Genomic DNA, 24,743 nt, shown 5'->3' on the forward strand with positions numbered 1-24,743 from the left:
GCAATAAGCTGCAGTTCCATTGGTGTCCACTTGAGGATCGCTGCAAAGCCAAGAACCCCTTAAGCAACAAAAGGTTCAGTACCTGCTACGGAAGAAAATAGCTTCATTGCATGTTGTTTTTTTTTCTTTAAAGGGGGATAATTCTGTTTTATAAATGCTCCTTTGTAGTTATATGATGGTTAACAATTCCTGCATCAGCATCGCCACTTTTTTATTTTTGGAAGCAGGTGAAACTCAGAAAACATCCCCCTTTGCTGGAAAATAAAGCCAGTCCAGGTTTGCAAAAAACAAAAAAAACAAACAAACAAACTAACTAACTAACAAACAAACAAAACAAAACAACAAAAAGCAAAACAACCGACCAAACAAATAGTGTTTAAAAAAAGAAAAAAAAAAGAAAAAAAGAAAGAAAAAAAGATTGTAATTCCTTGAGTGTCCACTAGAGGCTGCATCCAAAAGCTCAGGGATTGCCCTGTAAACTGGTGTTATAAAGTGTGTTTTTTAATCAATAGTATTTCATGGGTAAAATGATATGATGAACTGTAAAAGTTTTCAGTTTATACATGGATTTATATCGTCCTTACACTTACAGGCAGTTTCCTGTTTTCTTAGTACAACCACAGGCTGACTCACACAACACAGCAGGGCAAGTTATTTTTGCTCTATTGGTGATTCAAGCAACAGAGGTCAATTGCCTGAGCAATGAATGACTGAACAACAGATGAGTTCCTTCAATCAAGCAAATGCCTGTTTATCAAACATGTCTAGACAGCATTGTGTGGTAAACTGTGGACTTGCACTTCTCTTTGGAGAAGGTTACGTCACTCCAGAAAACATGCTTCAGACCACAATGTGACCTCCTGTGTAGCTGCAAATGAAACTTCCTGATATGGCATCAGAGGGATGATCTGTCTCACCCAGAGTTTGCAGAGCGGACTTTTGAAGACATTTATTAACAGATAATATCCTACACCATATAGTTTTACTCTTGTGGGAAAATGATTTCACTTTTCTTGTTGAGAGTAAGATATGAACATAGATACCACTTTAATATCAGTACACAAGAAACTATAGCTATAACCACTTGCCGGTTAGCCACAGGGAGGAAAAACTCTGATAAGGCAACAAACTGTCTTTTGAAATGAGTTTTTCTTGGACTAATTCTTGGCTGGGGGATGTTTCTTTGCTGAGTTTTAAAAACCCCAGAGACTCACTGCACCTGGCCGAGACTTAATTTTGATTGTTTATCTTTGACTATGAGTTTATTGAACCAATCGGGTTGAAGATCCACTTCTTTTTTTTTTATTAATGAACAAAAAATCTCCATTGGTAAACAACAACATAAAGTATTTGCTTGTAAATCTACTTAGAAAGAAAAACTTGAGTAGCCTGTTGATGCGATTTGCAGCCTTAAAGCAGAGCCAGCATTGCTGTTAGTCCTTATCCTCCCTCTAATGCTGTGCTAAGCTACCAAATCATGGTTGTATGTGCCCTTTTACTGCATAGGTATGACAAATCTGTCATACTCTGAAATTATTGCTGAAAAATAAGAATAAGGTACCTTGCGAATTCTAGAATGATTCTTCAGATACGTAAGAGTCCTATGTTTGCTGGATGCCAGAGCTGTGACGTGTCAATTTACAAAAAGCAGACTAAGCAAGACAGGAAGTCATGCACAGAAACTCCATATAAAGGCCCAGTGACTTTCAAAATAAAACAAACAATGTCAAAACCAGATAGTATTTTGCTTTACTACAACAACAAACTGACAAAGTGACAAAGCCGAACCAGTAGTCAACAGGTTTTGCGGCCCAACATGAACGAGAGGATCATCACTGGGGTCAACTCCAGCTGTCTGGCTACATTTAGGGCTTATTCCCAGCATAAGACAATCAAGGAGGGTTTTACTCTTGAACACAATTAAGGAAAATATGACTCCAAATACCTGTTTCTCAAATATTACTGTAGCTTTTTGTGGATTTAATCTTCTCTCATGTCTGGATGTTTTCTTTTTTATTATCCAGGGAACACAATCTTTGTTGGGTTAGGTCTGACAGCTGTTTTTAACTAATTTTTGGGTGCGGAATCCAAAACTGTTGGTTTGTTTGTTCAGTTTTTTTTTTTTTTTAAATCACGTGAAGGTTTGAACTACAGGATCCCAGCTTTCTTAAAAAATATGAAAAGTACTTCACCTAACAGATATGTGCTTGTTTTATAGAAATCTCCAACATTGATATACAAAGGAATATGAAAGAAACAAGCACAACTGCAATGTTTTTTAAGCAGTATTATTATTATTTTTTTTTCTTACAAAGGATATGGCTACTGGAGAAGCAACAGGAACAGACATGATCCGAAACAAAGGAAATGTATACCTATGTAAATAAAACACTAAGATGGAATAGTTACAAGCTTTGAAAACTAAAAAAACAAAAAACAGCATAACACAAAATAGATAAGGCAGTGTTGCAAGGTTAAGAGAACAGCCAGTAGTAATCCTCTAAATTCCTAATATGCTAGCTTTCTGTTTGCAGATATTGATAGTACTGACCTATTGAGAGCCGTACACACTCCTCACCACACTGTCTCATTTGTGACTGCACAAAAAGTTGCCTTGTAGCTACAGATGAGTCCATTTGTAATCAGCTGCCAAGTCTTACTTTAGCTAATCAGTGGAATTTTGCTTAACAGGAGGGTAAGCTGGGGAGAAAAAACTTGACATGCTAGAAAAAAAACTCACTGCAAATTTGGAACCAGCATGCCAATTTTAGTTTTAATCAGCATAAAAATCTAACACATCTGTTTTCAAACTGTTACTCAGTGTTATCTATAATGGATGTAAAGAATTATGTTGTGCTGAAAAAAAAAGTAAGTAACTGACAACAGCTTGTGGATTGCAAAGAGTTTTAAAAAGTTTTCTTTCGTAAGTTTAGTCCAGCGTCTTGCACAACTGAACTAAAATAAATCCAAAATCTCAAATACCAAACCTCTCCCAGAATTTAATCTCTGACACACCTAAACTGCAAATATTGGGAACAACTGACATCAACGTGTCATTTTCCTTATAACACCACACAGCTGTGACACGCCAGCCATTTAAAGTGTAATTATCGGTTGAAGCTGCAGAAGATTACAAGTTGCATTAAAGGAAAATCGTATCCCACAAACCCTAAGTGGTATTTAAAAAATGCAATAAGATATTCACCATCATTTTTCTCTCTGTTTACATACAAAACATAAAGGTTTTTTTCTGTGTATTATGCGAAACTTGGAATTACTCCAAATTTTTTTTACATGATGGACTTTAAAAAAATAAGTTCTGTAATGCAAATTAGTAGAATTTTGATTATATTCTTCCAGTTTCCAACATCAGTGCTCACTCTAAAAATATTGCAGTGCTTTGAGTTTGTTGCAATAAAGACGGAGTGTACTCACCGTAGAGGATGGTGCCCTGCGTTGATCTTGTTTTCACTGTCAGATAGAGACTAACAGAGGTGTCCTTGACAGGAACAAGTAGATCATTTCTGGCACCAGCAGGCCGCAGAAAGGAAGCAAGAGGCTGCAGCTCCAAATAAGACGAGCCGTCAAAGGATGGGATGTACACGGTGGTATCTGGAAGAAGTTACAGGACAAAGAAAGGCATTTAGAGGAAGAGAAGGAAAAGTCATGACTGTACTTCAGTTTTCATACTTTTTTGTCAACTTCCACTTTTACCTTCTGAGTGTGCAGCTGAGTTTTGGATACTATCATTCCATGTCCATGGAGGAATACACCACCCATCATGTCGAAAAAATGTCAAAGAGTGTCAGGCACAATCATGCCCCTGATATTTAACAATCAAACTCATATCTAAATAAACAAAGCCCATCTTGTAAAAGACCGAGCCTGCAGTGTTTGTGTTAGATAAGAGAACAACACTGACTGTCTGCTTTGTGCCTTTGCAGCGTTGATAGCCCGGCTGTGAGCATAGTCAGCAGGATCCTGTCAGGGCTGCGTGCTACTGTGTTATTTCCCACTGGATGAAAAAGGGAGTATGACTTTAAGGAGAGGTGGAGGAGGCACCCGCACAGGTCATCAACTCCACAAGCCAGCCATGATCTGTTGGCTATCACACAAAGGACACAGTCCACCTGGCGCATAGCTCGCTGTTCAGGTGCATGACAGCCCATTCAAAACAGGCCACCGCCGCCTCAGCTCAGGGGATTCTGCTGTCAGAATCCAGCTCTCGGAGAAAAACTGCAGTTTATCCTCTGCTGGAAACTTGTAGTGTACAGTATGTGTCGGGATTCAGAAACAAGTTTTTGTATTGTGGAGGAAACATCCCCCTGCGACTCCCCTGATGCTTTGATGTTATATCAAAGAGACTTCCGAGGCAGACGTGCAAGAGACTGATAACAACAATCACACGAGATGAGAAGTTAAACAAAATCAATCTGAGCAGAACAATAGAACAGTGAATTAACCCTTTGAAAAAGAACCACCTGCAGAGGGCATCGACTGGGGGCAGTTTTTTATTACCTAGTGAAAAATGATCCAAAATGAAAACTTTAAAACTGGAAACTTGAGTTTTGAAGCTCCCAGAAGGAAACACTGATATAAGACTGCATGGTTCACTAAAAGTTCCAGTGACATCCTTAGAAAGGGTTCATCAATTATCCATAGTACTCAGGCAGGTTGGATCTGTATAATACTTCAAGAATTAAAACATTATTCTTCCTGTAGTCTACTCCCTAATGCACAAGAGAACACTAATCATACTTAATATTACAATTCTGATACCTTCTGTCTCTTTCATAAGAGTGACTGATGTTTGACTTGTTCCGAAGAATTTGTCAGACAGACTTTGAGCCAGTACTTAAAATAGCTTGATGTTATGAAAGGAGTGATTCCTGTGGTTAAAATCAATCTTGTAATGTTTTTTGGCAATTTCTGAGTGGGACATAAATATAGAGCTGGCTCTTTTTTAAAAGTGCCAGTTTTACAGGAAAAGGAAACGAGATGCCCACAGAAAAAGCTGGCAGCATCAAACCAGTGTTTTGGCAAAGACAGAAGCCAACAACCCCTCATCAGGTCCCATTAATGTCAAACACATATTTATAAAGGCTTAAAAACCTTAAAAAAAGAGACTTTTTTCATAGTTTGACTAAGAAAATTAAATCTCCTAGTATTAATTACAGAAATCTCTGATTCTGAGCCACAAAAACTTACCTCTAAGTTTTTTGTAAAACTAAACTTGAAAACTACCTTCTGTTGTGAAAACAAGTGCTTTTTTTGAGCTGTTAAAAAACACGCTTGTTTTCTAAGATAAGTTCTGAATCACGTTTAAAAACATCACACACTCTGGTCCCTGAGAAGATTATGCATCATATTAGCAATCATATTTGGCGTCTTTAACATGGATAAATTAAAGTTCAAAGTGATTTCCAGGGATTGAAAAATAGAATAAAATATAGACTAGACTAATGATAAAAGTGAATTTAAATGATAGATTTTAATTAGAGACTAATGAACACTTTTACGACATATTTTTTTCTTTTTTTCTTGAGGCAGTTTAAAAGTTGAAAGTTTTTATAATTATTATAATAATAATACTAATACTAATAATTATTATTATTATTTAATTAATATAATTGTAATAATATTACTACTACTACTACTACTACTAATAATAATAATAATAATAATAATAATAATAATAGTAATAAAATAATAACAATTATGAAATGAATAAGTAAATGGGTAAGGTAAGAAATGAAAGAAGGTAAGAAGGTAAGAATAAAAGTTTAAGATAAATAAAAGCACTAAAAAACCCAGTTGCTAAGAAAAAATAAATAAATGAGACAATAAAAGATTTATCTAAATTAAGAGCATTAAAGTTATTATGTTATAAAATTATATTACTTAACACTAAAGCCAGACTGAATACATAGGTCTTTAGTTTATGCTTAAAAATATTAATGTTTGTAGCTCTAGTTCCTTTGTCTTCGAGCACAGTGGCTGAAAGCAGTACCACCAAAAGTATTTGTTTTACTTTGTGGAAACACCAAAAGAGAGGAGCTGGACTGGGTCGTGCTTCAAAAACCAATATGAGAATTTTGAAATCAATTCAACAACTAACAGTCAACCAGCGACAAGGTTATAAAATAGATGTGATGTGTGCTCTCCTTCTGGTCTTTGTAAGGACTTGTGCTGCTGCATTCTGAATTGATTGCAGCTGATTGACTGTATTCTTGGGAAGACCAGAAAGGAGAGCATGACAATATTCTAGCCTGCTATAGTTACAAAAGCGTGCATTAGAGTCTCTGTGTTGTTCATGGAGAGAAACAGCCTCACCTTGAAAACGTTCTCAAGATAATAAAATGCTGTTTTTGTGACTGAGCGTATGTGTGGTTTGACGTTAAAATCAAAGTCAAAGAAAACACCAAGGTTTTACCAAGGCAATGTCTCATTCTTTTCTTTGGTCCTCTTTCAGTGAGGCAAAATGTGGACTTTTGTTTTGCAGGTGGCCCGTCTGGCTCAAACCTTGACTGTTTGACTCTGAGTAGAAGAAGGAACTGAGACTTTTGGAAGCAAAGTTTTGCCAGAACACCAAGGTTTTACCAAGGCACTGTCTCATTCTTTTCTTTGGTCCTTTTTCAGCGAGTCAAAATGTGGACTTTTGTTTTGCAGGTGGCCCGTCTGGCTCAAACCTCGACTGTTTGACTCTGAGTAGAAGAAGGAACTGAGACTTTTGGAAGCAAAGTTTTGCCAGTAGAGGAGTCACAAACACAATGAAGGTACTTTTTGCTTTCATATTCTCAGGGATACTGAGCTGGAGAAAGTAAGAAGGAAGAAAAACATTTCATTTGTCTGATTCAATTTGCAGAGAGTGGATTGTTATTGTCAGTATATTATTTAAAAAGTATTTGGGTTAGTGGTGGGTTTGGACACAAGGTGCTAAATGGACAAGAAACACATCAAAACTGGACCTCAAAGGACAAATATCAAAATAACTTCTGAGAAGAATGAAAGAGTTCAGATCTTATTTGGATTAATGTCGAGGTTTGGTAAAAGTTGTCAAAAGACATAAATGGGTCAAATCCGTGCTCTCAACTTTCATCTTATTATTCCTCCCTGGCCGACATCCCACATCACAGCTTCAAATATGCGAGAAGTAAGGACAAAAGGTAATGAGCCGTAGAAGGAGGTCATGATCAATACCCACAAAGTCTGAATAATTTCCTGCCTCACTGCTTTCCTCATTTTTTTACCTACTTTCGCACCTTGCAGCCATTTCCTGCGTAACTAATTTTTGTGATCACTTAGCTTCAATTGAATACTTACATCCCTGACAGTGTCTTTGGCCGGGAGTACGACCTACCGTGTCTCCTTTGAAGAGACTATTTATCACAGCTTAAAGCCCTGACATACCCAGACGAACTGGCTTTATCTTGACAAAACCTGTCTCATGGTTGGCTACTCAATATCAAATACTCACTCAGCCACCAGGAGCTGGTCTGGATTATGGCACACACAAAGAAGAGCAGCCTTGAGGTCCAGACATGAGAGAGAGCCTAAGTCACAGCTTAAACATGTTGAGCTACTTAAAGGATACAACATACGGACTAAATCTGACACCAAAGTCATTCTTAACCTGCTTTGAAAACCAAGGACACAAAAATCTATCTGAATGTAGTGATTTATCTCCCTAGGATGACGTGTGAAACATGTGCAGGCACTTTCTGTGTAATACTACCTGTGAGAGGCATGCAAATCTGTCCCAGTAATACATCTGAAAGCATGACACCTGACAAAAGAGGGCTTAAGGTTTGCTGGCCAAGAAAATGTTCGGATTCTAAACCTCTATTGTAGTCATAATCCCGGACTAGCTGACGTCACAAAGTACAGGTTACACCATGAGATTAAAGAGGTGCTTTTAGATTCATTTTATTTAAAGCTCTTCAAAGGAATTTTAGGTTTGTGTTGAATTTGGCGCCACCTGGACAAAGTAAGTTTACTGATTTTGTCCTGTAAAAGTAGCAATACTGATTCAGCAAATGCATCCAGATTGAAGGGGTCCTCTTTTTCTTTTTTGTAAAGGGAAATGAAAAAAGGTTGTCTCTGTTGTGTGCAGTTTAACACTTTTGGCACCTACTTATATAGTTTCCAGCTTTAAAAATAATGTTTGGAAATAATAGCTCTTCATGTCAATGATCCTGTTTGCTTTTTGGATCAAGAAAAACATTTCCCATAATTGAAATTGTCTTAAAATTGGTTTCACAGCCAGCCAAACCACCTCAGAGAAGCTTTAACAGGTAAACATAACAAAAAACATGTCCGGGCATGTCCCAAGTCAGGCCTGGGGGCATATTCAGGCCTAAAATCCATTTTCAAACAGCCACAAGCTTTAATCTTAAAATGTTTTAATCATGTTCTAAATGATGTGTACATTTAAATTTTCTGTCAAGAGCACAAACGATACTACTTACATAAAGCCAAAGCTCTATACATTCTACAGAAACTCAACAACTCTTACAGCTTATGTCTTTAAATAAATTGATTTATCATGATGTGAAAATTAAAGAGCTGAAAAAAAAAAAAACTTCAGAGGACACTAAATTAGATTAAAGTTAGGAAATGGAGCAGAAAAGGAAAAACTGGTGCATAGAAGTAGTGCATTATGCAGAATCAGAAAATGTATGGCTTAAAATGTTGTTTACCGGTCAAAATAGCCTGAATATGAAAAACTATTCTGATAAAACCCAGATCCTGATCCTGCCATTAAAAAATCCTGAAGTATTTTCCCCGTATCGCCCCATTATGGAGAACATTTTCTTTGGTCAGAAGCAGAGTTTGCTGATGTTTGTGCAGCACGTAACACTGCAGAAACTGACCACTTATAACAAGAGAAAGAGACTAGAAACAAAGTGAACCCTGATGTCCTGGATTATACTAAGTATCACTATATTCCACATGTTCTGCATCCTCTATTTTTTTACCAGATTTCAAATGTTGTTAGCTATAAAGTTTAAGATGCTGGTCTAATCAGAAGCCGTAGATTGTCTCATCATCTTGTTTCTTTAATCTGACTGAGTAGGTTGAACATTTGTCTTTACAGCAACAGATGTAGATATAAAATTAGAAAACTGGACGTTGAAGTTTCATTTGAGCACTTTACTCAAACATACGTACATAACTATTCACATACGGTCATGTATGCATATACAGTATAACATTTTGTCTGATCTTTTGCTTTCAAACAGAATATTATAGATTTACATGTTCAAGTGTAGCTGTGTTCTTTGATATCCTTAATGTGAAAAGGGATGTAGGACTTTTTCTTAATCTGATCCAATTAAAAGCCAAAGTTCTTCTTTGATTTAGGCCTTACACATAAAACAACCTTATCATTAAAATTTAATAATAAAAGGAAAAAAAAAAGGAATATTGAAAAAATGATTAAGTACAAGACCGATTAAAGAGCATCTTTTAGCACTGAATACATCAGAAGCAGATTTAGCCTGCATGGACAATAACACAATCTTCTCAGAGTCAACTCTGAGAACAGCAGGACGTGAGGATGACGGTCTCATCTGGCCGAGTTGCATTCTCTACACATTCACAGACTGTCAGCATGTAAACAGCCTCTGGACTCTGTCTGCAGGCTATCTGAGGTGGTGTTGCAAAGCACATGGCTGCACGAGAGGTCGTGGGAGATTGCACTCAGTAAAGTCTGGGCGCTCTCAAGGAGGGGAAAATTCTTCAAACTCAGCAGAACCGTCTCTGAAAGGCCACTGCTGGTTGTAAAAGGAAAAGTTTATGAGTGTGACGGGTTGAGGGATAAGGGGGTGTTTACTTTATGATCATGGAGGAAGATGGCTGAGAGTAAATCCCTTTTTAATGCAATAAATGCATTTTTGAAGGATGCTTACCTTAAAGGTTGGATGTTGTTAGGCCTGACTTTTTTTTTCCACATGGTAACGTCACAGAAACCACTTATCTTTAAACAAAAGATAATCTGATTTTGGCGTCAAATCCACACAATACTATCAGTCTCTTAATTCTTTGTGTTGTGTGTAAATCATACATTATATTTGCATATTAGTTGTCCGGTCATTATGCATATTAAGCCGAGCAAGGTCAGCCTCAAGCTAAAAGTGTAGAAAATCAATGAATGGATAAATGCGTGAATGAATCAATAAAGAGTTCACAGTCTCATTTTCTGTTAGGAATGCATCCAAAGCATCTTAATCTACAATAATTGGCTTCACAAAGCGGCATCTCTGTCATGTAAACAGAGGGAGGCACCGCTCTTCCTCAACACCGCTGTCTCCCACAGGAAATAAACAAATGAGAGTGATGTCTTAAAAATAGCAACACTTTATCTATTTATTTATTATTTTACAGTGCCCGAAGAGCTGGATAACATTTCCACCCATTATTTAAACACCTGTAAATTAGCATGTGTGGAACACGTGGGAGAGGTGTCAGATAGAGGTGTCAGGTGCACACAGGCTGCTCAGCCAGGTTAATGAGTGTTAATGTTTGCTTTGAGCAAGATGCTTTCAGACCTGTACTGTGCAAAAAACAAGATTACGCATGAGTTAAGTTCAAACAAAGGTAAAGATTGATCTGACTCTTATCATTAAAAGTTTTTGCAACACCAAAACGACTTTCTAGGGCTTAAAACATACAATGTGTTTAAGAGCTGCACAAGAAACAGAAAACTTCACCCTGTTTTTAAAAGAATTATCCTGTTTGATTTCTGCTAAATTCATGTTTATCTCCAATTTCTGTGAATCATTCTTATCGTTTATTCTGCTTCTTTAGAAAAAAGGAGGATATCAGGGTAATGAAAGTATTACTTGCTCAGAATTTTTGAGGGAAATGCTCTGTTCTCACGTGTCCTAGGCATGGTTCCTCTTGTCTTCCCAGTGTCTCTTTTTTGAATTCCAGTGTCTTTTTCCTGTCTTCTGCTGTACTGACTACCTGAAACATTGAACAGTTGCTCAGATCGGACAGTTCCTTGCTCCTCTGTTGTGCTTCTTTGATGTAGTTGCTCTCTCTGTTTTCTGTATCACAGTCTACCTGTCGTGGTGTGTCTGAAAATGTGTCAGTCTGAAAGTTCTGCTTGTGTGTCTTCTCCGTGTTAGACTCATACAGAATTAAAATCCTCACTTGAAACTGTTTAAACCATTGGTTCATTTTATTGGCTAACACGTGTTATTTTTTTCAAACAGAAAGTGAAATTTCTCATTTCAGTGGTTGTAATTATAAACAAGACTGTGACTCATAACTGAGGCTGGATTATTCATAGTTTCTGGATTCCTTTTAAGACATGAGTTAAGAGTTGTTCCAAGTAATACATTTGTTTCTGTGGTAGCTGTTACCAGAAAACACCGCAGTTAAAAAGGAACCAAAGTGAGGAGCTCTTCCTGCACCAAAAAAAAGTTTCCCTACCAGTTTGAAAGTGTTTGAATTTGTAAATTAACAGAAATGAACCTTAATCCAACAATGGATTCAGAAAAGTGCATATAATTTGAATAACAAAATCTTTTACCAGAGAGCTTTGTCTAAAAAAATCCAAGGAAATGGAGAGCCAAAAAAAAAAGAAAAAATAAAGAAATTCCTTTAGTGTCTATTTGAGGCTGGCTCCAAAAGTGAAGGAATCACTTTTTAAAAAAGGTTTAATTAACGGATGCTTGATCTTATCTATCTACTATCTTGTTTGAAGTGATTGCTTATTTCTCCCACTTCTGACACCTCAAATACACCAGATATGTCTGCAGTCAGTTTATATACCGGTACACAGTACAGGGGGTGAATGCATCATTTGGGGCAAAGCTGAGTTAACTCACGGTTAGTGGGATTCATCTTCCACATTTCCTCATCTTTGTCTGTTAAGGCTGTCATCTTGGTAAAGCTTGAGTCAGCATTCAGACTTGGTGTCACCATCTTTTGGGTTAAGACTCTGCATTCATTCCTCACACATTTTTTAACACCAAAAATGGTGCGAAAGTTAGCGCTGCTGCTTCACAGCAAGGAGGTCACAAGTTTGAATCCTGGTTTGTCCAGTGGGCCTTTCTAGGTGGAGTTTGAGTGTTCTCCCTGTGAGTGAATGGGTTAATTGGAGATTGGTCTGTAGGTGTGAATGTGTGCATGAAAGGTTGTCTGTCCTTATATGTCAGCCCTGTGATTGACAAGCAACCAGTTCACGGTGTACCCTGCCTGTTGCAGTAAGACAGCTAGGATAGGTTCCAGCCAACCTGTGTATGTATTCTGAACAGGACAAGCAGTATAGAAAATGAAAGAGTGGATCTGATCAATAAGGGATCATGTTTAGAGTCAGGGTTGTGAAGATATCGAGCAACCCTGACATGTTGAAATGACCCTCTCTTTAGCCTGCCTGTAACATCTCTGTATCCTACACAGTGCTCTGTCAAGTATCAGCTCCATACGTAGTTTTCAGTTTTGCGTGGATTCTGGTCTTCTGCCTTCTCTCTACTGTTTGCATCTCTTTGCTTAGTTCACCTAACCTTGCAGAGCAGATGGGCCTGCCTGATTCAGTTTCTGAAATCCTGCAGATACATCTTGCCAGGCTCCATTGACCAAAGAATTAACCCGGCTAAATTCTAACTGGCCCAATCATGAAAGAGAAGCCGGAGCTGCAGGAGTTGCGGGAGCAGCGGAATTGATGAGCAAATGTGACGTCAGCAGACTTTCGTACTTGTCAGCGTTCCTTTGATTCTGAAATTAACTATACAAAAACAGCAGCAGTCTTGTGTCCCTGAGTTGTTTGTCTATTGTTTCTCAGCAGCGGTGCACATAAGCTACATCATACCGTGGCTTGATATGGATAGGTCTATGGTAAGTGTGTCAATCAAAACGGTTGCCCAATCACCAGCTGCTGATTCTTTTGAAGGTCCCACCACCAAAAAGCAAATCCAAAGAGCTGCTACCCAGATGGACTAGTGAAATATTTCCGTGACAGATATATGAAACTGTCTGTCTGGCGTGTCAGGTTATAGTTCACATACTGTGGGAAAAAATCAATCCGTCGTCCATGGCAGAGGTCAGTTCCTCCGTATTGTATAGAGGAACAGCAGACCATTGCTACAGGGACCAATCAGAATCAAGTACACAGCCATTTAATAAATACATTAAACTAATTGCAGCTCTCTCATGTTGGATGATTAATCTGATGCTGTATGCAGGGGGAGTAACCTAACTATAATGACACATCTGCAGTGTCTTTCACTTGTGAACAGCTTGGCCGGCCTCATCAAGCAAACAAGCAATTATTTCTCAACTCTAGTGTCAGTGCTGCTGACGGTGACTCAGGGTGATACAACAGCAAACACAGGATGCTGTCCTCTCCACTGTCAGAGCACATCATGTACAGCATGAGAGGCAGGAAGGGACGTCAGAGCCACATCAAGAGCGCACCGAGAAGAAACGTGGACTTCTTTAGTATGTGAGAGTTGTGCTTCTGCCTCCTTAATAGTGTCACAGTGGTTGGTACAAAATAAATGTTTCTGTGAGGACACAGACGGGAGCCGTGGCTGCATGTTGAGCAAGAGCAGCAAGGTCGTACGCTCGCTGTCAATGAGGTGAACTTGGACACGCAATGACGCTTCAAGCTGCTTATGTGGATCTTTCATTTCATTAATCATATCCTGAATAATTCACATCACTCAAAATTCTTATTGCAGCGGACTCTATTCTCCGTCATCTTGAAACCTATTAGCCAAAGAGGCTCAGCATATATTATATTAACCCACATCATTTGTTGGCTGGCCTCTGATGATTCCTCTGTGGAGGTCGCGGTGCGCAAGGTTTTTAAGCCTCATACTTATGTGTGTGTGAGCGTGTGTGTATGTCTCCTCCATCTCTCTATCAGAATCTGTGTCTACTGGTATCTGTCACTGTACAGCTCACCTTGTCAAAGTTTCATTGTGGGTACTTTACAATATCCACCCACATCTTTTATTTTTCAGTATCTGTTTCTCTTCATGTATGTCTGTAAATCTTTTTTTGTTAGTCATCTTGCATACATCTGTTTCCATCACTTTGTACTTCCACTTGTATTAATAGTATCTATGTTCTGTAATTAATGGCTCCAATTTCTGTTTCAATCTGTCACTCCTTCAATTTTCTGATCCACTTTATTGGAATCCCTTTTTCCATCACTATCTAAATTATCAATCTACAACTTTCAAGTGATAAAAAACAAGATAAGAGAATTTTTTTTCTCCAGTATCAGAAAAACATGTTCTCTTTTATTCATTACCTCTTCATAAATATATTTTTAATCTTGTTTTTACTGAGACACTTTTAACTTGTTTTTATTGACTGATGGTTAATTTTATTTCAATGATTGCTTATATATCATCCTGTTTTTAATCAAGCATTTTTATTTCTCTTGTTTTTATTCCACTTTGTCACTTTTTTTTGTTGTACTGATCTGGTGCTGATTAACTGCACACCAAAATCTACTGATGAGAACTAATAGTATACCCTTGAACCTTGTACTGTATCTGAGGTCAGAATTAAAACTTGTCTTAAATTTGGATTAAGAGCTGAGACTAATGCTTAATACTTTAAATCCATGCTTTTTACCCTTTTAAGTACACCACAGTTTAACAGCATCTTCCTGCTTTCTGCTTCAGCTGTGATGGAAAATAAAAACACCACTTTGTACACAAGACATGTTTTCACTGCTGAGTCAAACCTGCACTGCTGTTTCCTGTTTTTTTCTGACTTTATTGATTGATTTGTGTTTCTTTTTCACTCATCAGTAATACTCTGTTTATTACATTTTTTTTTTCTATCAGTGTCCATCCTAAGCTGATGTGTTGAAAACTGCAGTTCACCAAGCGCCCACTAGAGGCTGGCTTCAGAAGTACTGGAAACCACATACACACTGAATCTAAAAAGCTGATTTTTACAGCATTAATAAATATGTTTACAGCTGACTTAAATGACAGGCGGGCACACTGTGGCTGTTTATGAGGAGACCTAAACCTGCCTCTGCTCCTATTTCTAACTCAAACAAAGCCAAGGTAGTTTAAAATGTGGCACTCAGAGATGATAAGGTCCAAGGTTCTGCTCTAGAAACAGTTTTTTTAAAAGAATGCTGCTATTTATTATACAGTCTATCTATGCAGTAGTAACTTGTTATCACAGTGCAAAAAGTAAAATCTCAGCAAGTGTTTGTTTTGAGTAAAATTGTCTTTGCAGACTTATAGCGCTGTCACACTGGCCATCCAATCTGTGCCATGCTTAAGCACTATTGCCCCCCCACAGCGCTGTTCCCCCACTGTAGAGTACGGCCAGTGGTCACACTACCCCCATATGAACCAGACTTTAGGGGATCACATACATGCATGGCCCGCCTCAGTCATTGTGAAGGGTCTATTTACATGAAGCGAGATCTCATCAAAGTCAGCATAATGAGACACAGAGAGCACTGCTTCAACTTTAGAGACTTTTGGACTTATGGTAAGTCGTTTTTGCCCAACACAGCCCTCTAACACCCACGCTTTGTTTAAGGCCCTGTTTACACGACAACATTTCATCTGAAACGCTAAAACGCTGTGAAGACGCAGTGAAAAAAATATGCGCTTACACAGAAATGCTGATGGAATGAAAACGCTGTAATGAGCATGCCAGGCCTATATGTGGTGCTATATCTGTCTTGTCCAGGGGCCGCTTTTGGGAGATCTCCACAGAAGTAGAGTTGAGCTGGTCATCTGGTGTATTGGGGAATACTAAGTTAAACAGTGGAGCTACAGATGCACATTTTGTTGAAAGACAGTCAGCAAATACTGTAGATTGAGCAGCAGAAACCCAACACGGTAGTTTGCGATGTTCATAACAACGGTACTGTTGTCCTGTTGTAGGCGCGCAAGGCGGAGTGTGACGTCAGCGTTTCCCCTGAAAACGCCGGCTTTCTGTTTACACGGCAACGATGTCAGGAGCGTTTCAGAAAAATCCCACTGTGGAGGCCGTTTTCAAAAGTTTGCATTTTGGGTCGGCTAAAAACGCTGTTTCCATGTAAACGCGAGGCAGAAACGCAACAAAACTTTTGTGTTTCACCCTAAAACCATTGTTGTGTAAATGGCCTCTAAAATGATTTTCGAGATGCGCTTGTGGCGATCATACGTCATGGATCACACGTGCTGTCCGTGTGCTTGTGCATGAAGTAAACCATGCCTAAGCCCACCGCTGTGCTTAAGCACGGCACAGTTGCGGTCACACTGGCCATTGCAAACGTGCTTTAGGGCTTAGGCATGGCACGGTTGGCCAGTGTGACAGTGTCCTTAATATGAGCCACAATCACCTGACAAGTCCCAAAAAATGTCTTATTTTAAAATATTAAAGGACAAAGTTACTCCTCAATTGCTTGAAAAAAGTAAAAAGTTTCAGTAAACAGGGTAAGAAAATATTTACTAGCCAAGTTCTGTCCATCTTTGTATCTGATGGAGGACCTTGGAGAAACAATCAGCTGAAGGAAAGCTTTCTCAGCCTACCTTTCTCACAGAAAGTTCCGCCGAAGTGGAGTGGGCAGAGACAGGAGGGCAGAGCTCCAGCAGAAAGCTGTGGCTGATGACACGTTCCTCCGTTGCGACAAAGACCTTCATGGCAAAGCTGAGGATCTTGCAGTTGATGTTTTGGTGGTTGTGTGGGAGCTGCTATTGTTGTTTTGTTCTCTGTGCTGGCAGCCGTAGATGGAGTTGTCAGGCTGGAGGAAGATGGTGTGAAAGCATCTACGGCATTGAAATTATACCTGTAAGAATGGATAAAAGTTCAGAAAGAGTGTGAGCCAGTTTTACGATGAATGCACTTGCTTTCAAGACAAGTATTGACACCTGAAGCTAACTGAATGAGGAGAAAGGGGCTGACTTCGACCAAGTAGACAGATTTTGAAGCACTGGGTTAATGTTTTGGGTATTAATATAATCAGTGAATTTAAAAACAGAAAGGACAGTGATTCTTGTCTGGAATTTTTGCAGTAGTCCAAAAGAAAAAAAAACGTCTCTGTTTCCCAATGTAGACATATTGTTTTCGGTTATCGAACAAAAAGCACAAACGGGGGAGTTCATTGACTTTACCTTTACCCAGAGACTTTACCTGCATCGGCTGATGTTGCTGCCAGCGATTGCATCAGATGTGTAAAAGCTCTTCCTTTGATTCATTTCAATTATCTCAATGCAGCCGGTGTAGTTGTGGAGAGGTTTTGCTCTCTAAAGGGAAAAAAGAAGAAGTTTATCCTGGTTATTTCATTTCTTCAGTGCTGCTTTCCTGTGTTTTTGCAGCTTTTAACTGAAATCCTGTTTTTTAAAGGAATCCCAGTAACATTTGTGTTATTTTTTACACGTTAGTCTTTTCAAACATCAAGTTTTTGTTGAGAAACACTCGGAGCTGAGGAGTCTTACCTGATTGGGTCGATATCGTGGCGGCAGACCACCTGTGAAGACGTGGTTTGTTCTTTTTATTGTGTGTCCCAGCCAGTAATTGCTTGCTGTGCTTTTGATTCTCTCATGCCCAGAAAGAGTGAGCTGCGCTTCACAAGGGGTCAGATGTTGTCTGCAGACGAGAGAGAAAACATCATGTTAATCGTTCAGAAAGCTCGAGCACACCTGCTGTTTTCCCTGTGTTTTCAGCTTGTCTCCTCATTGGATGTTACAGGGAGGAGGAATCATTTTCAAAGACGAGCGTGTGTGTGTCTGTTCTTGACTTTTAAAGTCAGAACAATTTCACAAAAATATCCCCAGAAAAATTAATCCATTTAAGAAATGGGAATAACTTTCTGTGGCCTTGAGAGGAGGATAATCAATTCCTTTTGAAAATAAAAGGACGGAGAGGTAGTCACACCACGGGTTAAAAAAAAAGGTTTAAACTTGGTAATAATGGGGTGAAAGAAAAGCCAATGTCTTTGAGCTGAGGTTATGAAATCAAGATAAGGAAGATCGTCCTGCAGACTGTATGAAATCCCTTGTTTGCACAGAACCATAACAACTTAGGAAAGATATTGCTAATAGTTGCTCTGCTTACATTCATGGTTTGCAGTTGCTTGGTGGGATGCTAGAGCAGAACCTTTGATTTGTTTAGACACCTTCACACAACTATTTTGGACCCACCCCACAGCCATTCATAGATCTCAAAAACCAATTCTCCGCTTTGAAACAACCAGGGAGATCAGATAATTACCTAAGTGCAGATTTTGGACCAAGCATGAGCAGCTGGAGGGTACTCAGGCCACAGATGCACTGTCTCCTCTCCTCCTGTCTCCTGGTGCCTCTTGTTCCCTGAGTGGAAGCAAGGAGCCCCGCGAAGCAATCTAGTCTGATTTGTTAAGCCTGTACTTCGCAGGCTGTTGCATACGCGACTAAACACTCGGGGCACTAACTCCGAACTGCATAAGTCCTTCCTCTAGAGTCAGCGTGGAGAAGCGGTTAATTTAGGAGCAGCCTGCCAGAGCGGCCTGGCCTGCAGCCAGAGGGCACTGTGCTCACTGTCCTTGAGAAGTCAGCCCCACAGGGTTTCTATTTAACATATTGAAGAGAGTCTTTGACGGGAAGATATATTAAAAGTCTATAATGAGCCAGGCTGTGACGTTGAGGATGGCCATGGCGTTGTAGCTCTGGGTCAAATCAGACAAAGATGGACAGACTGAACCATCAGACAATTACAAAGAATTTGCTTTGTGACACCAAAAACCGTTTTTTCCACGCTCCCAACCCTCTAGTTATGACAGCTCTCTTTCTCTAAGCGTCTCCAAGGGGTTGATACAGAACATCATGATTGATTCACGCTGCTGCAATTTTTTTCTTGCGTGGAAATAAATAAATAAATAAACAAAGAGAGGTGGAGTCTTTTTCTAGACACACTTGCATATTTAGGGCAATGCAGCTCTCTGCCAAGAATCAGAGGGCAACCTTCCCACACAGCTTTGTTTCTGCAGGAAGTCATTTGCTCACCTTTGGCACAGCATGTTCATAATCACCTTCAGAGTCACACCTTTAATCTGTGCTCATTTTCTTTTTTTATCCCTCTTTTTTTGTCCTAAAGGCAAATACAAAGAATTTTTATCGCCAACAGCAGGGCTCCTGATAAAAAATGACCAAACATCCATTTTTCAGTGTTGAATAAAGTTTGATACTCTCTTCAGATGCAAAGTAAATTGACTCCATATGAGTCAAGCATTAGCCACTTTGTCCCAGCTCCCCTCTCCAACATAATAAACTTTGTCTCTTGAAACTAAACCACAATCTTTTTCATGTCAGAATATAATGGAGAGGGCTGGCAGCGAGATAGCACACAGACTTAGGAACAATATAACTAAGGGGGCCACAGCCTCACTTTAAATCATTTAAACATTGATTTTGTGCTCGGCTCTTGCTTGTTAATCTTTTCGTAATGAAAAACTGCAAATGAAGACTTTAGAACAGCCAATAAAACATGGTCAGTGATCACTTATGCATTTTAATAGGCACATTCTGACGTTTGTTTTACTTCTTTGAAATGGAAGCTCATTCCGTAATAAAATCTAAATTCCCAGTCTGGTGATTCCCGCCAATTACAGGCCTATACCCTCCCCCAGTATTAGTCCACCTCCATAAAAACCTGCCACACTTGAAATGAGTGGATAACTGGGGATCAGGTTAATACCACCTGAGGTGCTAACACTATTTGAACAAAATATGTATATTGCTAAGAAGCTTATCATGAATGTGCTTCCTTTTCTCCCCAACAGAAAACATTTTTGGCCTGAAGCAGATACATAACACATTTTACGGAGGTTTCTGTCGTTCCCTGGAAATTAAATGCTGCAATATGAAATTCATCGCTTCTAATATAAGAGATTTCCCTGTCATTACAGGAGAATTTCTTCTGCTTTAACAAGATGTGAAAAAACCAAACAGGAACAAGACCTCTTCACCAGATTCATGAAGGTGATTGAAGTCAACGTACCTGATGTTAACAATGTGAACCTTTCCATCGTGGACACGGACAGATGTGAAGATGTGTTTGACCTCGTCCTCCTCATTACAGCTAAATGCATACTGAAACACAGCAATTAAGGACATGTGGTGATTCTTTAATGTACCTGATGAACTGTACGTACTGTGCATTGATTCACTAGCATGAGGGAACATGTCGACCTTAAGGAGGCAAAATCACTGACTTTATGTAAAGTTACCGTTTCTGTCATGATCTTTACAGGTGATCCTTCTTTCACAGTTTAATTCAAACAACTAGTTTGGGGAAAAAAACATGACAAGCACATTACTGTGAGTGTTTGCTTCAAACTGACACAACAATCCATTTTGCTGAACCACTCCTGAGGGAACGCTGATGTTTATTAGAAAGTTTAGTCAACCTTTATCTATATTAACCTTTGAGGGGCAATCGTCATTCACTATATTGAGCAATTTATTAAAAAAAGCAAAAGACTAATAAAACAAATGGAAAACAAAAATAATGTATGTTTTGGTAAACAGAAGTTTAATGTCAATCCTGCAGCTCCACAAGCCAGAATACTGCTGATCAGAGTTGCAGACGCCAACACACTAAGGAACTACCTCATATTCAGGTGAGCTAAAAGCAGCCACATCCAAAGGAATCTCATTAAAGGTCTTATAATTCAGTTTTTATAACATGGGCAAGATGAAGGCGTACCATCTATATTCGAAAACAGTCAAACTCTAAAAGCACACTATCGATATATCACCCTTTTTGTGGAACAAAACACATGATATAGTGAAATATCTGAGATCCTTGTTAGCAAAATTCAGTTTAACAGTTTATCCTATTAATATGTGGTAAACATGTTTATTGGTTGTTCAGCTGCATTACTCAGAACCTGGCAATCTTGACATTATGTTTTTATTACCTTAGCAAAGGGGGTTATGTTTTGTGGGAGAGTTTGTCTGTTTGTCTGTGAACAACATTACTCAAAAACTAAGGAGCGTATCTTGATGAAATTTTGAGGAAATTTTCAAAATGGGATAAGGAAGAAGTGATTAAACTTTGGAGGTGATCCAGCTCAACCTCTGGATCCATGATTTTTTTAATAGGATTCTTTGTCATTGTGAAATAGGGCCGTTTTCACCATATGTGTGTATAAATCCATGATAAATGGTCGGATTGCTTTGCAAAACAATACAAGACAAGGTCACCCTATTTTCTGACAGATCCTGGCAATATACTGGATACTAACATCCAGAATATGAAATATGTACTGGGTCATCATAATTTTCAACACTTTCAGGTAACAAATTATTGTACAAATCTGCCACTTACACCAAATTGTAGCAGACAGTCTGCTGAAAGGGAGTATAACATTTAAGTAGGGCTAAAGTGTTGCGTGACAACCACAATATGCTTTTTGGCGGTTGGCGGTTGGCGCTCTCTGCGTGCTTTTCTAGTTCATTATCAATCAGTTGAATCTACAAAGATGTTTTATCTACTGACATGTGGGACATACACTATATGACCTCTTCTGGAAACATTAAATGTGATGCAGTAAATTGTTTTGGCTTCACTTTAGGAGAGCTGTCAAGTTGTCTATCTTAGTTTTACCTGCAGGATTCCATCCAGGATGAAGAGTTTCATAAAAAAGAAGTCACCATTCGAAGGTCCCTGGTCCACATAAAGCAAAGTCCCCTTAGTTCCTTCAGTCTGGAATCTCACAGTGATGTTGTTAAGCAAGCTGAGGTCAAACCCTTCAAACTCCAGGTAGGAATTCCCAAAGTAGTGAACGAAGCTTGAATCTAAGAAAGGAAATAAAGAAAAAAGAGGTAAACAGAAGCAAGGTGGACTGCAGTTTATGCATCTTTACTGTAAATTCTGCCCAGATAGTCCATTGATCCCTGAGAGAGCTGCTCAACTCTTCACTCCGCCTCCAGCAGGAGGTCAGAGCTCAGGGTGAGAAACTGAGCAGCAGCCTCAGATTTAATGAAGATTGGGGTTTGGCTGAGGATGGCTCAGCAGGCCGGATGTATAAGACCACTGGGGCTTGAACTTGGAATTTCTGGTTTTGTTTCCCTGCAGTTGCACACAAAACTGAGCTGTATGAAACCACATAAAAATGTAAATGTGACCTGTGTCCTCAAGTAGCCTCAGGAACATGGGCAGGAAGCAGTTTAGAGTGATAGAGCAGGAGATTGAAAGTGTGAAGACGGAGGAAAAGCAAGATGATAATTATTTTAAAGCGGGGGAAGCCTTAAAGGGCTTCTGGTTACATCATAATGTTATTTTTTAATCTTGCCCACTGTACTGGCATACTGTAAATAGTCTTATTTGCCAAAAAGCTGTGAAGCATGCAAATGGCACTCTATTAGGTAAGAGAGTCTTGGCTGAAATGAACATTTTCGCACGAGTTTATTACATGCCTCATTTTATAGTGGAATAACTTGGCTTATATCATCCACGAGAATGGGCAATTATGGGACATTCCAGTAAAAGTTCCTGTGCCCGCGAGCTTATTGGGGGTAGTGACGCAGACAAACTTAAAAGACTGGCACAGACGGCAATCGGAGGCGAGCATTAGGGGTGCTCATGCTCAATATATTTCTCATTTGAGGGAAGTAGTGCAATTTGTTGCAGGAAAGTCAAAGCGGAGAGCCTGTTAAAATGAAAAGCACTCCTGGATGCACCTGTCTCATGCTCTGTCTGTTCTTATCTGAGGAAGAAAAAAAAATCATTACACAGGAGAAATCAGCAAAGCTCCTTTAAAGTTGCTGCCATGATTAATTGGGCTGAGGCAAGTAAGACCTTTATCAATATTTGTTACACGTCAGGTCCTAATAGGCCAGGCCCCGTTTGATCTGACAGCAGGCCCCTTAGGGCGTTCGGCAAACAAGCTAACCTAAATACCCCCATTTTCTCCTGAGAGCAATATGACCAACACCCTGCGGAAAATCCCCTGACTAAAAAAGTGAGAATTATCAGGAGCCGACCTGCTGTGATCTGAGAATTAATGAGGATAAACGCAGGGAGCAACAATACAGCGCTGTCTCCTGCTCCACTCCTGACAATGGGGTTTGCCAATGCTGATGATGGAAAATTACCCCTCAGAGACAGAGCTATTCATTAATTTTAAAGCCTTGTTTGGTCTGTTGTAGTCTTTGATGCAGTCTGAGGCTGCTGCCAGGAGGCACTATCTTCCCTCATTAGCAGTTAGCGTCGGTCTTTCCTTTAAGGGTCTCCTGTTTTAACCACAACTTTAACTTCTAACACCATCCAAACGTTCAGGTCGGCATCGACACACTCACTCACCTGTAGCATTTCGTTGTGTGTAAAACTGTATGAAACTATCCTCTACTCAAATCGTGGAGTACAAACACATCAGTAAAAAAGAAAATTAAGCAGTGATTTAAATTCCTCTTCTGACACAAAGGAAATGAAAGACATCCGATATGTACCGTAAAAAGTGAAGTACAAAGTTCTCTGAAAAGCTCTTCTTTTGGCTGAGTGCTTGGGTCATACTCAGAGAATTTTAGTTTTAAATCCCATCAACTTATTTCAAAAATACAGCAAACTATGAAAACATTTTGTACAATAATTACAAATCAGTAGTTATTCTGACTACAAATTGAAACCTTACCATATTTTTGAATGCTTAAAGGGAAGATGCAGAGTTTTTTCACTGAACTGGTGGTTCAAAAACTGCACAAGAAACTGTTCAATCTGCTCCTGTTGCGAACACACATGGCTGTTGCTGCATCACCGTACATAAAATGTAACACATATTCCCCTTGCTACAACCATACATTTAATTTCCTCCCTCTTTTATCTGCTTCTTTTCTACTTTGCATTTCATCATCCAGACGTTCAACGATCCTGGGTAACATTAAAGTCTTCAGTTAAAAATACAGATTTGTCAGCAACAAACCGTTTTGGTTTGTTTCTTCCATATTTTCATTCTAGCCAAATCGGACAGATTGGAATTATCTCTCCACAATGAGGTGTTTACAATAATTAGTTTTTACTCTGATCAAACTGTTATTACAATTCTAAGTGCTTCATGTATCCTGCTGCAAGGGGTGACATGGGGTGACATGGGATGAGGGTTTGAGTTGAACCTGGGGCTGCTGTGAGGCTGAACCTCTGTGCACAAGGCAAGTAATTCATCCACTGAGTTCAATTGTGAGTGTATTGGGTCTTTATGTCATCATCATCATCTTCTGATCAAGGAGCAACATCCAGTCCAGAGAAATGAAGTCATTGTTAAAATGTCAAAACTGCAGTTCCCCATCATCCACAAAGGGCTGGCCCCAGAAGGCAAAGCTGCATATGCACCATTTTAGTCCAAATAGCTCATCTCTCTTTTTGAACACACTATGGAGAGAATCAATTTCTGACTCATTTGCTCTAGAGATATTATGGGTTTGAGTTTTTCATAATAAGAGGTGCAGGTAACCTGCCTCAACTCCACCTCATGCTAAGTTGAACAAAAGTTGGACTGGGTGAGCATCTCCAATGATGGCTCCCATGGCTGTGCTGCAGAAACCAAAGGGGGACGTCATAAAGACTACATCTATGTTTTATACAATCCATAGTCCTCACTGATGGGTATTGACAGATTCACCAAGGGACTGTCTGGTACACATGTCTCAATCATTTAGGCTGTAGTCGAACTCATTGATGGGAGGGATGAGCATACATACATTTTAAAATAGGATGATGATTTTCCTCAAAATACAAGTTAAACAAGCTCTAACCTTGAAAATCTATTTAAGAAGTTTAAAGTACAG

The 24,743-nt window shown here is 39.1% G+C and overlaps 1 protein-coding gene across 1 annotated transcript in view; it reads right to left on the reverse strand.

The window, feature by feature from the left end:
* The window catches only part of eys (eyes shut homolog), a 265,468-nt gene that overhangs the window by 79,116 nt on the left and 161,609 nt on the right, over positions 1-24,743 (reverse strand). The window contains exons 35-40 of the mRNA XM_074676533.1: positions 21,568-21,758; positions 19,957-20,048; positions 17,418-17,568; positions 17,113-17,225; positions 16,512-16,768; positions 3,436-3,612 (exon numbers count right to left, since the gene is read on the reverse strand). Of these exons, the coding sequence (XP_074532634.1) occupies positions 3,436-3,612; positions 16,512-16,768; positions 17,113-17,225; positions 17,418-17,568; positions 19,957-20,048; positions 21,568-21,758 (981 nt within the window). The remainder of the gene's footprint in view (positions 1-3,435; positions 3,613-16,511; positions 16,769-17,112; positions 17,226-17,417; positions 17,569-19,956; positions 20,049-21,567; positions 21,759-24,743) is intronic.

This window comes from Halichoeres trimaculatus, unplaced genomic scaffold (genome assembly GCF_033239565.1).
Source record: "Halichoeres trimaculatus isolate MK-OKI-2021-1 unplaced genomic scaffold, fHalTri1.1 fHalTri1_scaffold_8, whole genome shotgun sequence".
Lineage (NCBI taxonomy): Eukaryota > Metazoa > Chordata > Actinopteri > Labriformes > Labridae > Halichoeres > Halichoeres trimaculatus.